Source organism: Rhinolophus sinicus, chromosome 17, assembly GCF_057876585.1.
Source record: "Rhinolophus sinicus isolate RSI-liver-muscle chromosome 17, RSI-T2T, whole genome shotgun sequence".
Taxonomy (NCBI): domain Eukaryota; kingdom Metazoa; phylum Chordata; class Mammalia; order Chiroptera; family Rhinolophidae; genus Rhinolophus; species Rhinolophus sinicus.
In genome coordinates, this window is record NC_142517.1 from 190,080,821 (window position 1) to 190,096,622 (window position 15,802).

The 15,802-nt window shown below is 36.0% G+C and overlaps 1 protein-coding gene across 14 annotated transcripts in view; it reads left to right on the forward strand.

Moving 5' to 3' along the window:
• The window catches only part of UNC80 (unc-80 subunit of NALCN channel complex), a 187,451-nt gene that overhangs the window by 124,360 nt on the left and 47,289 nt on the right, over nt 1-15,802 (forward strand). For 11 of the 14 annotated variants that reach the window (XM_019726978.3, XM_019726980.3, XM_019726986.3 and 8 more), the window contains 8 exons: nt 439-570; nt 2,251-2,394; nt 5,400-5,500; nt 6,535-6,621; nt 9,722-9,905; nt 11,466-11,560; nt 13,257-13,346; nt 14,081-14,182. In XM_019726978.3, the coding sequence (XP_019582537.3) occupies nt 439-570; nt 2,251-2,394; nt 5,400-5,500; nt 6,535-6,621; nt 9,722-9,905; nt 11,466-11,560; nt 13,257-13,346; nt 14,081-14,182 (935 nt within the window). The remainder of the gene's footprint in view (nt 1-438; nt 571-2,250; nt 2,395-5,399; nt 5,501-6,534; nt 6,622-9,721; nt 9,906-11,465; nt 11,561-13,256; nt 13,347-14,080; nt 14,183-15,802) is intronic. The other 3 variants (XM_019726979.3, XM_019726987.3, XM_019726989.3) reach the window with 2 other exon arrangements.

Genomic DNA, 15,802 nt, shown 5'->3' on the forward strand with positions numbered 1-15,802 from the left:
GGAGGGTGTTAGCACAATGAATGAACCAATATGAGAATGGACCAACCAGTGATTGTGATTGTGGGAACAGCTGAATCCAGAGTGTGTATTAAAGTAGATGCAGTCAGTTCTTTTATCATTAAAAATGGCATTAGTCCATTAACTACTTTCAACCTTCCCAAGTGCAGTCAATTTGTTGGTTGGTATCAGAAAATGACAGTAACCGTTCTAAATTCATCGATTCTCTGCCCTGCTTTTGTGGAACCTTTGGGAAGAATATTTTGTCTTTCTGTAAAGACAGGCAGTCTTTCTGTCTTTTCCTTTTCTAAATACACTCTAAATCACTTAAGCTTTAGGCTGTGAAAGCAGTATACCTATAGTTGTAGGTACGCCTATAGTTGTGATGATGACCGTTTTTGTTATAAAATCAAAGTTCACGTCCCCCATTTTCTTTGCCAGTAGAAGAAGTCACCAATCTGGCATCCCGCCGACTATCTGTCAGTCCATCCTGTACCTCCAGCACTTCCCACAGGAATTATTCCTTCCGCCGAGGATCAGTCTGGTCAGTGCGTTCAGCTGTCAGTGCCGAAGGTGTGTCCTCTTGCAAATGTGTTATTTATTCCTCATGACTTGTGTGTTTTGACACATTTTCCAGTTAACATATTATCTCATTTTATTACATGACACTTTATTCCACTACACTGTTGTCATTAAATAACTTGTTTCATGACTTGAAGTTCCGAAGAAAATATTGGCTTGAGTGGCACCTAAAAAAAATTGCTGTTGATTTTACCCAGCAATTATCCTGTATAAGTTGGCAGTGGCTCTGTTTTAATTGCATTTCATGTCATCATATTGCTTAGGTTTTGGTTAACGGTTTCCAACCCTGGCTACATGTTATACTCAACTGGGGAGCTTTTAAAAAAAATGTCCAAGCCACACCCAAGACCAAATCAGAATCTCTAAGAATGGGACCCACACATCAGTATTTTAAAAATCTACTCAGGGTATCCCAGTGTGTGGCCAGTATGATGCTTTAAGATGCTGTTCTGGAATAAACAACCAAAGGAAATCCAAAGTTCATGTTACTCCTGTAATGAAATCTTATTTCAGGGGGGAAATGTGATACTCTTAATTACAAGAATTAAAAATATATATATATGCTTCTCTAATGAGACTCTCTGGGACTCACTGCTTCATGATTATACAAATTCCATCACTGACTTATAAAATCATATTAAAAAGTTGTACAGATACCAATGGTTCTCAACCATTGGCTGCACAACCCTGGGGAACTTTCAAATAACTAATGGTAATTAGTGGCAACTTATGAAAACGAGGCCCAAGGCACACCTATATTTTTATAATACCTATTTTGAGATATTCATATACCATAAAATTCACCCTTTTGAAATATACAAGGCAGTGGTTATTGGTATACTCGTAGAGTTGCAGTCATAACCACTATCAAATTTTAGAATATTTGTGTCATCCCCAAAAGAGACTATACCCATTAGCAGTCATTTCCCATCCACTGTTCCCCCTAACCCCTGGCAAGAAATAATCTTTCTATTTCTATGAATTTTCCTATTTGTCATTTAATATAAATGGAATCATACAATATGTGGCCTTTTGTGACTGGATTCTTTGACTCAGCATATTTTCAAGATTGTCACATGTATCAATTCTTCATTTCCTTGTATTACCAGATAGTGTTCCGTTATATGAATTCACCAGTTAGTGGACATTTAAGTTGTTTGCACTTTGGGCTATTATTAATTATGCTGCTATGAACAATTATGTACAAGTTTTGTGAGGAAAACTACCAAGCCAGTTTTAAAGTGACTGTATCATTTTACCTTCCAACCCAAAAAGTATGAGGGTTCCAATTGTTCTACATCCTTGAATAGCCAAAATAATCTTGGAAGTGAAGAACAAAGTTGGAAGACTCACATTTCCCAATTGCAAAACTTAACTACAGAGCTGCAGTAATCAAGATTCTGTGGTATTGCATAAGAATTGACATACAGATCAATGGAATGGAATTGAACAAGCAGACGTAAACCATTCCATTTACAGTGGTTTCATGTTTGAAAAGGGTGCCAAGCAAATTAAATGGGGAAAGAATAGTCTTTTCAACAAATGGTGCTGGAACAGCTAGTTATCTATATACAAAAAAAATGTTAGTTAAATAGGCCTTGAACTGAGAAGTGTTGCTGTATTAGAATTACAATACTGAAAAAAGCACCCCAATTATGTCTCCCTCTTCAGATGAGGAGCATACCACCGAACACACACCAAACCACCATGTGCCTCAGCCCCCACAGGCAGTGTTCCCAGCATGCATCTGTGCAGCCGTGCTCCCCATTGTTCATCTCATGGAGGATGGTGAGGTGCGGGAAGATGGAGTAGCAGGTACAGTTTTACTAGTAAAATCATAAATAACTAATAAAATGCTTCAGCTGTTCCTCTGATGTAAGACAGTAGGGTGTTCTTGAAAACATTAACTACTGGCCACATGTTGAGTTGTTTTATGTCCATATTATAATAATGAATTCGTAGTACATTGTACTAACCCTAGTTTCTTCTCTACCTCCTCTTCCCACCACCTTTATGACTAACAAGTTGCACTTAAAATAGCTAGTTGGGTCCAGGCACATTATTTATGACCAGAGAACAAAACAACACTTATTTGGCAAACGGAAATCAAAGAGTGATTTTGGCCACTTTAGCAATCTTAGCTACTAGCTTGATATCACTAATGCCATCTTTCCTACTTGATTACCTTTCCAGAAACACTACCTGAAGAGAATTATTGCAAGATAAAATGATAAACCAGGAGTAAGGATGGGTTACATTTGAAACAGACAAAGATTATTGTTAATAATCTTTAAAAGACCCTTATAACTAAGTAATGATTTTTTTTAAACCCCAGTAGAAAAATGGGCAAAGGACATAGACACAATCCAACAGCCAATAATATTTGCAAACAACATTGTTGTTTAAGACTATGAAATCTTACATTTTAGCTAAAAAAATTACAAAGATTTTTTTAAATAAAAATGCCCATGGTTGGTAAAGATTCAGGGAAAAGAGTGTCTTCACACTTTTCTGATGGAAGTATAAAATCAGATACAAGCATTCTGGAATAGAGTTTCATGGTATGTATCAAAAACCTAAAAAGTGTGGAAACCCTTTGACACAGATTTTTGACTTATAGCAATTTCCTAAGGCAATAATGAGGATTATATAAAGATTTATATAGGACACGCTACACTGCACATTATTTAAACTAACAAATATTTGAAAAGAGTTTAAATGTCTAGCAACAGGCGATTAATCATAGTATCTCTGTATGACAGTACTATAATCATAGTAACTCTATATGACAGTATTTTGTGTACATTAGAAATAACATTCCAGAAGAATAGTAACTTTAAAAGTTCAATATATTGAGTACCAAAGAATATTTTCTATATAATATTCTTTAAAAATACATGTAAATATATGTATCACATGTACAAAAGGACATACTCCAAATGATTATAGTTGTTTCTGTAATCGTTAGACTTACTAGTCCCATTTTTCTCTTTGTTTTTATCTGTAGGTTTCCTGCCTTCAGCATTTAACTGCCTTACTTCAGCAATTAGAATAACGTAATATTGGTTTTCTAACCAATTTCAACCTCAGAAAAACCCACCCCTATTTAAATTATTTAGAAAAACACATTAAAGCTAAAGCTTATTTATATCTCTTGTTAATATTATTTACATAGTTCTTAATTTTAATTGGATCATGAGTTTCTGAAGCAAAAAAAGTGGTATCATTTATTTAAAATATAGACTGAATGATTAATTCATGCTAAACTCTATATTCCTAGTTGGAAAACTAAACTAAATAAACCATTTAAACAAGTGCTTACTCACCACTCACTTTCAGCCATCTCCTTCTTAGCCTGGGCACTTTCAGGTAATTGTAGCCCGACCACCTTCCCCAAAGAAGTAGCACTGTCTTTCACATTAGAAATAATTATTTATTCTTTAGATATTCATCATTAGAAGTGGGAGCCTAATTATTACTGACTCATCTTGCTGAAGGAGATACTATGTAAAACATTCATGTGAACAGTAAAAGATCGTCTCTAAAACATTCTCTAAAAACCAAGTAATTACTTTAGGAATTTCTCCATACAACAAATAATTAAGTATGATTTTAATTTAATAATACTTAGCACTGCTAATATTAGGATGATTTCCAAAACAAAAACTCACAAATGTATTTCTTTTTAATTGAAATATTATTGATATACAACACTATTAGTTCAGGTGTAAAACGCAATGATTTGATATATACATCCTAATAAACGCTAATATTAGGATGATTTCCAAAACAAAGACTCACAAATGTATTTCTTTTTAATTGAAATATTATTGATATACAACACTGTATTAGTTCAGGGGTAAAACGCAATGATTTGATATATACAGAAGGTGCCAAAAAAATGTATACTCATTTTAAGAAAGGAAAAACAACTGCATTAAAATTGTAATAATATATACCGATAACAAAAGATGGATACAAGTCACATTTGACGTCTGCAATTACAAGAGGTGCTCAAAGTGGTTACCATCAGCGTAATATTAATATCAGCAGTTTTTCCCTTTCTTAAAATGTGTATACATTTTTTGGCACCTTCTGTATATAAATATATATATATATATATATATATATATATATATATATATATATATATATATATATATATAAAAATCCATCACCACACATAGTTATAAATTTTTTTTCTTATGATGAGGACTTTTAGGATCTACTCTCCTTGTAACTTTCAAATATACAATAAAGTATTGTTAACTATAGTTACCATGCTGTACATTATATCCCCAGGTTTCATCTTATATCTGGAATTTTGTACCTTTTGACCACCTTCACTCATTTCCCCCCCCATCACCTTCTGCCTCTAGCAACCACCAATCTGTACTCTGAGTTCAGTTTTTCGTTTTTCGTTTTTTTAATTCCACATAAAAGTGAGATAATACAGTATTTGTCTTTCTCTGCCTGGCTTATTATACTTAGCGTAATGCCCTCAATGTCCATCCACACTGCTGCAAATGACAAGATTTCCTTCTTTTTAAGGCTGAATGATATTCCATTGCATATCACAAGTGTATTCTTTACAAAAGTAATGCTAATACCTAAAGACCACCCTATACTTGTTTGTTACCTTTCTTTGTAAGTAAAAATATTCAGAAACAGCAACAAAGAGGTCAAATATTTACCTTTCAAGAGTTCATAGAACCTTTTTAAGGCAAAAAAGAGGTTAATTAAAGCCTAGCAAATTGTTTAATACTTTATCTAATAGGTTTCTTTCCATTTATGACAAATGTTCATTTTCTCTTCTAAAGTGAGTGCTGTGGCCCAACAAGTCTTATGGAATTGTCTCATTGAAGATCCGTCAACAGTTCTTCGACATTTTCTGGAAAAACTGACCATCAGTAATAGACAAGTAATTATTTTCCTTCTTTTTTTTCTTCTCCTCCTCCACCTCCTCCTCCTCCTCCTCCTCCTCCTTCTTCTTTTCTTCTTCTTCTTTTTTTTTTTTTTGTGGTGTAGTTATGTGTGTGAACACTGTTAAAAGCACGCAATGGATTTTACGGTGCTGTGCAGGCAGCATCAATGTCCTCTGACACATAGCCAATAAGTACTTTAGATAATGATAATGATGAGCAATATTAAACGTTGCTGTTTTCTTTTGAATTTCTCCATCAGCTGATGTCTCCATAGTGTGTGGTACACTGCGAGTGATGACCCTAAGATACAGATTCTCCGTCTTTTAAACAAAGATTAAATTTAGTATAATATTCTTAGTATTGGGTACATCTATTGAATTCTGATTGTTTGGTAGTCTGTGATCGTAGGGTTATTAGAATATGTTGAAACTCTCCATTAGTCAAAAAATCTAATTTATGGGACCACCCTGTAAGATTATACCAAATAAAAGCAGCAATGTAAAATACAACGATGATTAAGAATTATTTGTTCATTTCTATGTTATCCTCCTGTTCACTGCAAGACTAAGTTTGGTTTCTAAAAGGTAAGGTTAATTATATTTCCATTTATCTTCTCTCGGCCGAGCTTTATCTGTTTTTCTCAAAACCTAGGAAGCAGAACCACGGAGTTCAAAAAAACTGGTTTGTTTAATGGTTTTTTTGACATAGGGCCTCCTTACATTTCCTTCACACCTGGCAGCCATAGCAAATAGAGCTAACTAAATACACAGTTTTGCTGTGACTTGCCTATGGCCTATAGACACAGTATAAATTTTTGTTTATAAAAAAAGTTGTCTGACTACGTCTCAGTGAGAACATATCACAGTTGGCTTAAATACTATGTACCAAAGACTATATTAAAATATTAAACATAATGGAAATCAACATGGGGACAAAAGTAAGAAATAGCCACCTCCCTGCTTTTCCAGAAGTTAATTTAATCATCTATAGCCTGGCAGCTGAGTGAGACATAGACATTCTGTTCTTTCAGGATGAGTTAATGTACATGTTGCGCAAACTGCTCCTGAACATTGGAGACTTTCCTGCTCAGACGTCTCACATCCTGTTCAACTACTTGGTGAGTCTCAGCCTCCAGTAGGTTATAAAGGTTCATGTCCAACTAGGAAGAAGTAGCATGAGGAAAGGTCTTAGGAGGTTTTGGGCAATAAATTCCCATTACTTATGAGATGAAAAGTGAACCCTGGTCAGTTAAATTCACCCCTGTGTGTGTGGGGAAGCCCCTCCTCCTGATACAATCCGTGACACGCGGTGGATACTCAGTTAATGTCACTTTGTTCTCTGTCTTCCTTTGGCATTATACAACTTCCTTATGTTTGTTCTTCATTTTGGTTTTCTGTTGAGAAAAACCTATGTCATTTTAGTCACTTTTCCCTTTTTCTGTTTCACTATTTAACACACACACCATCCCGACAACTCCTTCCTGAGCCCTCCAGGATTTACCAGTTTCTTAGTATTCTCTTTATACCCAAAATGAATGTGTAGTTTGGGGCTTGTTGACATGATGCCTGTTCTTTGAAATTACACTTCAATCCAGGTGGAGAGATGGCCAGATGAATTTCTATGCTGAGAGAGCTTCTTCTTTCTCCGTTAGTCTCATCAGTCTTTGAGAAGGTTGGGAAATAAGAGTTACTTATATGCATCTGAGCAGAATGGTGAATTTAACTGACGCTACAACTCCAATGTGCAGAGAAAACTTGTAATCCCTTTCTCTTGGCTATGACTGATTTGGTTTTCCTCCTGAGTGCCCACCTGCTGGTTGACAAGGGAAAAATATAAATAATAAAATACAATTTTTAAAACTCGAGTTTTAAGTTCAGACTGACAAAAATAAATAAATAGTACCTTTGGATAGTGTTCAGTCTCTCTTGGCTGAAAATACTTAGTTTCTATGAATTCCTTTCCCTTCCAACTACTTTCATCTTTACATGCTATGTGAAGTTGGGGAGGAAAAAAAAGACCTTTGTGCAGCACTCTAGCTTTATTCAACATTTGCTCTGGCTCCTCCCTTTGTGAAACAGTGCCTTTATCTGTCTGGTTGCTGGATGCCCAGCTGATGGGAGCCAAAGCCCATAGCTGCTCTGGTACTTAGGGCCCCTCTGCTCCCAGTGGTGTTTGCAGGGAGACTCAACCTCACCTCAGCTCCTGCTGGTGCTGTAGACCCCTCAGTTCTGGTCATAAGCCCCTTATGTCTCCCGCTTAGGAAGTCCTCTGGCTAGATCATCCTACTCAAGTGACACCAACCTATGGCAATTCTATGTAGAAAGCTCGCCAGCTAAACTTTCCGCTACTTCTTGGTCCTGTCTACAATACACAACAGTCAAAGGCAGATTGTCAAAGCCAAACATCAAGGCCTCCCTCAGTTTAAGTGTGTGCTCTGTCAAGTTTATATTGTATCCAGGCTGGTATGGAACAGCTCTGCAGTAAACTCCTGTCAGAGATCCAAACAAAGACTGGAGGCAAGAGTGCCCCCAGTGTGCATTCCCATTCCCCAGGGTACCTGGACAGAGGAAGTGCTTCCCTGGACCACCACTTTCCTCTGGCCTTTAGCCTGGGGACAAGAAGATAGACGTTTCATTTCCCTTTGCCATACTCTCCTGTCAAGTCCAAATAAGCCCTAATGACAGAAATAAGTCCTCTTTATCCTTGTGCAGCTAGGGAATTGATAAGCAAATAGACAAAAGGTCTGATGACACCTTGGCCTGGCTGTGTAATCTTGTTTTGCATGAATATAAATATCCTGATTTGCATTTCTGTCTAAACCCGAATCTTCCCCTGAATCTTGAGAACATGGATGCTTTGGATAGACTGAAGAAAGTGTCTTGTACTCTGAACGGCATATCAGTGAAGGGCAGAGTCATTTTTAAACCATTCCCCTTATTGCACGCCTGCCATTTCAATCTTTTTGTAACAACTATTACAAACATGTATGGTAGGCATGTTGGGAACACCGACTCATCTCTGCCGGACTTTGTTGGGGACGTTTAAATCCACGTCTTAATTTGACTCAGTGATCTTCACCCTGGTGTATGCGCACATCTGGGGGTATATGAAGACTTTTAAAGGGGGTTTGATGCCCAGATAGTTTTAAGAGAATACATCTCCAAATCCTTAACTTACAAATATCCACTAATGCTTTCTGAGCCTGCCATTTCAATCACCATTCCCCTAGTCTACACATAAAGGCCTCCCCTGACCATCACAGATGTCACCAGGCTGCATTGATAGATGCGTAAGACACAGAAAGGACCTGGTGTATGTATTCGTTTTAAGGAAGCCTCATTTCTGACTGAGGAAGGCACTTTAAACCCATAGGACTTCCCATCTTTTCCTATATTTTACAGATTTCTACTAGGGTTGAGCTTTGGCTTTCATTAGGTATTCAGCCTTTAGAACCACCAAAGCATTTAGGTTAGTGACACTAATTATCTCAGTGTAACTGGAAAGTTTTCTAGGATTAACAAATTTTTAAAGAATTGCTGGATAAAAGCCACAGTGGAGAGAGGGGAGTACTTTTACATTATTTTTTCTGGTTTTTGTTGCTTCTTATTGAATAAGGTAGTTAACTTAATTCATCAAATTTGATGACACACACATTCCAATTATAATCAGTCCTCTCATTTCAATGTATAGAATGTTTCATGTATACTACTTTTATTAAACAAAAAAATAAACTTATAATGAGACATTTTAAATGACAACTTAAAAATGTACAAACACACTATTTTTTTTTAAACTATTGAGAGGACACAAAGACTTTTAAGTTCACCAGCTTAACCAAACAGAGTGTTCTTAGATTCAGACTTTTAGATATAACCCAAGCTTCCAAGAGTGTTTGGGCAAATATCACATAGAGATTAATTTGGGGTAGCGTAAGTACCTGAGCTACCAAGTGACTTGAAGCCTGGAAAAATAATCTTCTGCTTTCACCTGAAGAGGTAACCATTTTAGTGATACATAAGAATGTGTGGCAATCTGTTCTGGTCGGTTTTCCAGTTGCATCCTCTCCTGCTTACTGCCATTGAAAGTGTTGGAGAAGCATTTAAACAGAGAATATGAAGGTACAAAAGAATATTGAAAAGAAAAGAAAAGCCAAGAAAATGAGAATGTGAGCTCAGGATTATTGTAGCTTTGTGAACCCTTCCTGTTCTGCCTTTTAGGTAGGATTGATCATGTACTTTGTGCGGACCCCCTGCGAGTGGGGCATGGATGCCATTTCAGCCACTCTGACTTTCCTGTGGGAGGTGGTAGGTTATGTAGAGGGCCTCTTCTTCAAGGATCTGAAGCAGACCATGAAGAAGGAGCAGTGTGAGGTAAAGCTCCTGGTGACCGCCTCAATGCCAGGTAATCCACTACTGCTTTGGGGGTGATAGGACTTTTTTTTTTTTTAAGAATATAAATAACCCTTTTAAAGACAAAGTGTCGCATTCATGAGAAAATTTTCAGAGTTCTGACCCTGGTGTTGAGTGCTTCAAAGAATTTTTGTTTAATATAATTCGAAGAAATATAATAGACCCTTTAAAAGTCAGCAATTGCCAGATGAAAAAGGAGACATCAGAACAGAGATCTGCGTGAATCAGTCCTTGAAGGGCTGCCAAGGTTAGAGATTTATTTAAGTCTATCACAGAAGGCCAGCTGAACTGAGAGCCTTTTTGAATGAATTTTTGGCACTGCAAGGAGATTAATATTGTTTGCATGGCATGGACCCCAGTCCTTTGTAAACTCAATGAGAGATGGCTTTATGAAAAATTGGAAAAGGGAAAAGCAGGAAGAAGGAGAATTACAAAAGAGGATGAAGTGTGATGTAAACTCTACATACAGTTCCTTTTCACTTTGAATAGCTTGTCTTCCTTTAAGATAAAAATTTTGCCAAGCGTTTATCCTCATGCAGTGACTAAGAAAATGTGAGATGATACATGTATTGAAATAAAGAGAAAGACAAAATTATAAAAGAGAACACAGGTTCTGGCAGCAAGGCCTGTGTTAAAATCATAAAACTGGCATTCATTGCCTAGATGATTAGTATTAGCTATGAAAAAGTACTTTATTTTTCAAGCATTTTTTCTCACATATAAAATACAGCTATAATTCATATTTCACAGTCATGAGGAAGAAATGAGTATAGGTATGTAAAATACTCGCTGTCACACCTGACTCCTGGTAAGCGTTCAATAAATGGTAGGTGTATATTTCAATATGTCACGTAGATGATCCAACAATTTTTATTATAGCAAAGAAACTTTTATTGTCATTTAAAACTTAAAAACAACTCATTAAAATCAAGATATATCACAATGTTCACCAAGATTGGCAGTTAATGAATGAAGTAGAATAAGTACTGTCTCACTGGCTAAGTGGGATACAAAAAATGTATATTTAAACTACCTTTCAGGTGTTTGTTTTGGTTTTGCTAATATCTGTTTATATTTTCTTAGCTATCATTGCCTGATCATCTCATTTAAGATACAGGCTATATTGTTGCAATGCTTAAGGTTTAAATTCTGACTCTTACACTAAATAAATGTGCCTTTGAATAAGTTACTTATAAAATCTTATAAAAATAAGTTTTCTGTTTCCTCATTTGTAAGATGAAAATAATAATACTCATGCCATAGGGTTGCTATGAGATTTAAATATGATTATGCACATAAAACCCATGTAAAAGTATTGATAACTCCATAAACGGTAACTATCACTATTTAATAAGTAAATATATTGAAAATACATATTTAACCATAAATAAAAGAGTGCAGTTAGTACAATACACAATTCACATTAAGCACTAATAGTAATTATAATCATAGCAATAAAATATCAGCTTACTGATAGTGTAATACTTTGTGCTTTAAACACAAAATGTTCCTATAGTACAAGTCAATTCATTATGATTTTTACTTTTTGTAGGTACCAAAACCTTGGTAGTTCATGGACAGAATGAGTGTGATATCCCAACCCAGTTACCAGTCCATGAAGACACTCAATTTGAAGCCCTGTTAAAGGTAGGAATGACTTTTGACAGAAACAATTTTTATTTGCACAATGTGTATGGGCCACTTCCCTGGTCATCCAGTTTAGAATTAAATGGCATTTTGCTATCTTCAAATGAATATGTGCATTTATTCACCTCTTCTAGAATCTGTTTCACTACTGTGTATTTCCTCTGTTTCCTTGCACAATTCCCCCCATTTACTGACATTTTATCTCTGCATTTAGGCAAAATCATGTAGGTTCTTCTCTCAGCTACGGCAGCATGACACTCTGGGGTACACTTCTAATTCCCCTGGGAATGCTGTGAATTCCTGCCTAGGAGCTCCCGGGCATCACGCGTGGTAGTTCTGGAGATGCCCTGGGCTTGCACACTGAGAACACAGGGGGCAAACTGTAGCTGCCAGCTGATGATCTATGCCAGAGACCCTTTTTGTGGCATCTACCATGTTTCCCCAAAAATAAGACCGGGTCTTTTATTAAGTTTTGCTCCAAAAGACGCATTAGGGCTTACGTTCAGGGGATGTCCTCCTGAAAAATCATGCTAGGGCTTAATTTCCGGTTAGGTCTTATTTTTGGGGAAACACGGTTGTTGAACAATATACAGTCTTGACTTGTCACTGGCAGAAATTATTGGAAAAGCAGAAAATATAAACCTTAGAATAAATCAAGTGAGTCAAGAAAGTATTTTAATGGTTATGGCAATTATCCCCCTCAAAAGAAATGCAATCCACTGCTACACATGCCTGTAAGGTTTTTAAGGGTGAGTGATGAGCACACTAGTACAGTGATTCCCACTAGAGTCACTAGTGTTTGTTTACCTGGAATCCAAACTTTTGGTAATCTCATTTCCTGGAACACAACTCCAGGCCCAGACATAAGTAGAGATGGCTTCTGAAAAATTCAGTTTTGCCAAACATATATATTTTATTTCAGTAGAAAGTGTTGTTAAGCCTCTCTTAGACCTCACTCTGACATCTCCAGAGAATTCCTAAGGCCCAAGGAAGCAAAGCTCAACAACCACTCCATTTTCCTAGTCGTGAAAAGTAGGATAACATGAAGGTGAACAGAGTGATTCCAACGTGAGCTCCATCACAACCCGTGTGACCTAAATCATGGACCTCTCTAGGCTCCGTTTCTTTTTCAACCGTACTGGGATACTAATGCAGGTTATACAAGTTATCTGCATGGAAAGCATTGAACTTGGAATACAGTATATGATAAGTCCTCAGTGCATGGTAGTTTGTATTATTCTTAATAGTATGATAAGTCCTCAGTGCATGGTAGTTTGTATTATTCTTAATAGTATTAAACATCCCTTCTTCCCAATATTAAGACTAGTAGATGCCACTATGCCTTCACAGCTCAACACTCAGTCTGAATTATAATTATACATATATTATACATATATTAGCACTATGAGAGCAGATGGTTTTACTACATTAATAGTCCTTATTATAGCATTCTTTGGATAACTGTGTATCCAAATCCAGCATGTATACATGTGTGTGTGGGGTATATATATGTGTGTGTATACATATATATATTCACACACATATTTAATATATAAAAGTATATAATATATATGTACATATATAAAAATTATAAGAAATTACCTTTTTAAAATAATATTTGTATTTTTCAGCTTACTACCTGGAACATAATATGTTCTCAATAAACATTTATTAAAATATGTTGTTATTGTCCTAGGAGTGTCTGGAGTTTTTTAATATCCCAGAATCCCAGTCAACACATTATTTTCTCATGGATAAACGATGGAATCTTATCCACTACAATAAGGTGAGTCTGTGCAATAATGACACTCATGTTGAGTTGTGTCAAAAGTGTATCATGCCTTTTCTGACAGCTGCTAGCACTCAGAGAGGCATTGCTGTTAAGAGGTTAAGAGCATGGCCACTTAGGTCACACCACCTTATTGTCTATGTAGCTGTGGACTATCCACTATACTTTTGTATCCTTCAGTTTCCTCGTCTGTAAAATGAAAGTGATGATAATAGTATCTACTGTAGGGTTGTTGTTGTAATTAAAGGAGATAAGCCAAGTAAAACACTCATTATTGTTACATCTAGATAAAAAATTAAGTTGTCCCTATAGTAACCACATGTGTTTATTTGGAATTTTAATGTTATTCAGATTCCCCTTTCTATTATGTTAAGTGTGACCAGGGTGACCTGATCTAATGAGCATAAAGAGACTTCAAGAAGACCAGTGACATCACTTTCCAGTGGGCTTCTTCTTCCAGAATGTCATTTAGTAAATTGCCTTTGGCTCCTTTGCTCCTCACAGCTTTGACATCCTGGTGTTTGGAAAGAGTGTTCAGCCTTGGCCATTTGAAACTTTCCTGAAGAGAGGGTTTACCATCCTTTGGATTTTGTAGAATTGGGAAATACAAAGTAATAAGAAAATCATTAGAAAAAAATGTAACTTTTGTTTGTCTGACTTTTGAGTAAAGAAGAAATGAGAGTAAAAGTTTAATCATTTGAAATTTTTGTCATTGTGTAATCCCATCACAGACCTATGTTCGGGATATTTATCCTTTCCGGAGGTCAGTATCTCCACAGCTGAACCTTGTACATATGCATCCAGAGAAAGGACAGGAGCTCATTCAGAAACAGGTGCCTGACCATCTCAGTTTTATTTTATGGTTCTATCATGTCATTGAGATAAATGACATGTAAATGTGTTGCCAACCCTGAGATTCTGTGATTCTGTTATGATCCTGAATGGATAGGCCCTTGGTTAATAGAGGATTTCCCAAAATAGTGTGTTAGTTAACTTTTATAAATCAGATCATAATGTAAAACTGTTAAGGAACACTCACCTGGAGTAATGCTATGATGAATCATTGGCTATAAACAAAAGAAATCTTCTAATTTATTTACCTACTAGTTTCCAGATATGGATTTTCATTCCATGTTTTTGTAAAACAGGATCGGAAGTACATATAATATAAATATAAGAAGGATGTCCCAGAGGTTTACGCTAGCTGGAAAAAATAAATAAATAAAAGCAATAAATGTAATATGTTTGAAAAAGGCACTGAACTAAATCCAGAGATCTGGACTCAGTCCCAGCTCTGCCACTGACCTGTGATCTGACCTTGGGCATGTCACTAACTTCTCTTACAACAGGAGGAGACATAATCAAGCAGTTGGACTTAGATTTAAAATTGAAGAGCAGAATAATGTTCACATATCTCACTGAGCTTTGAGCTTAAGGAAATTCACTATTTTGCAAGCAAAATATAGCTGTAATATGCAATTCTAATAATGATATGGCTTTAATATGGTCTATGCATTACATTAGTTTTTATTTACATTATTTATAATTGATTTACATTTATTTTTAATAAAATGTCTAAACAAGAATTTCGGGAGACTTTATAATTTCAGTATTTCTGCACATAACAGAGATGCTAATTTGTCATCAACTATCCAAAATACTTTCATGAGATGAATACGAATGGCATAGAATTAGACCACTTAAGTAATTAGAAATATAGTTACCATTAACTACCTAAATTACATTTAAGAGAAAGAAAATACTGAATGTGTTACAAGACGTGAGATGTTAGGCAAAACTGTAAGCTCTTACATTTAAACAATTTCTAAAACAATTCCCCCCATATTATGCTCATTCCCGATTTTGGCAACAAAATAACTAAAGCCATCATCCATAATGGCACTTCACTAGTTGTTTGTTTGTTTGTTTTTTAATCATATTTAACAAGATGTTATAAAAGAATAGCATAAAATGGGGCTCTTGTTCCGTGTACACTCCAACTTGAACCTTAGGACTTCTTTCTAAATTCCTCAGGGGGATACTTTTATGCAGGCCCATGGTCATGGCTCTGAAGTTTCTTCAATAGCTGTTCACCACTGCTGAACTTCCTAATCACATCCCCTGTCCACTGATCAGCAACAGAGAAAGAACAAAGAGAAGGGATTAAGAGTACCATGTCTATGCCATCTAAATTCAGTTAAAGGGGCACTAACCTAGGTCCCATCAGCTTTTGTCCCAAGAAAGATTTTTTTTCTGGATCCCATTTCAGCCATTTTAAAAGAAGCAAATACAGAACAGACAGGAAACAGCTTAAGGCATCAGTGGAAATGGTAGAAGCGATCAGAACTGATTGGCTGGCTCCTGTTGGAAAAGGTCTCCCATATTATAATATCCAGACAAATGGCCTCTTTAATATTGAAGTATTCTTGACAATGCTTGCCTTGTGCTCCCTC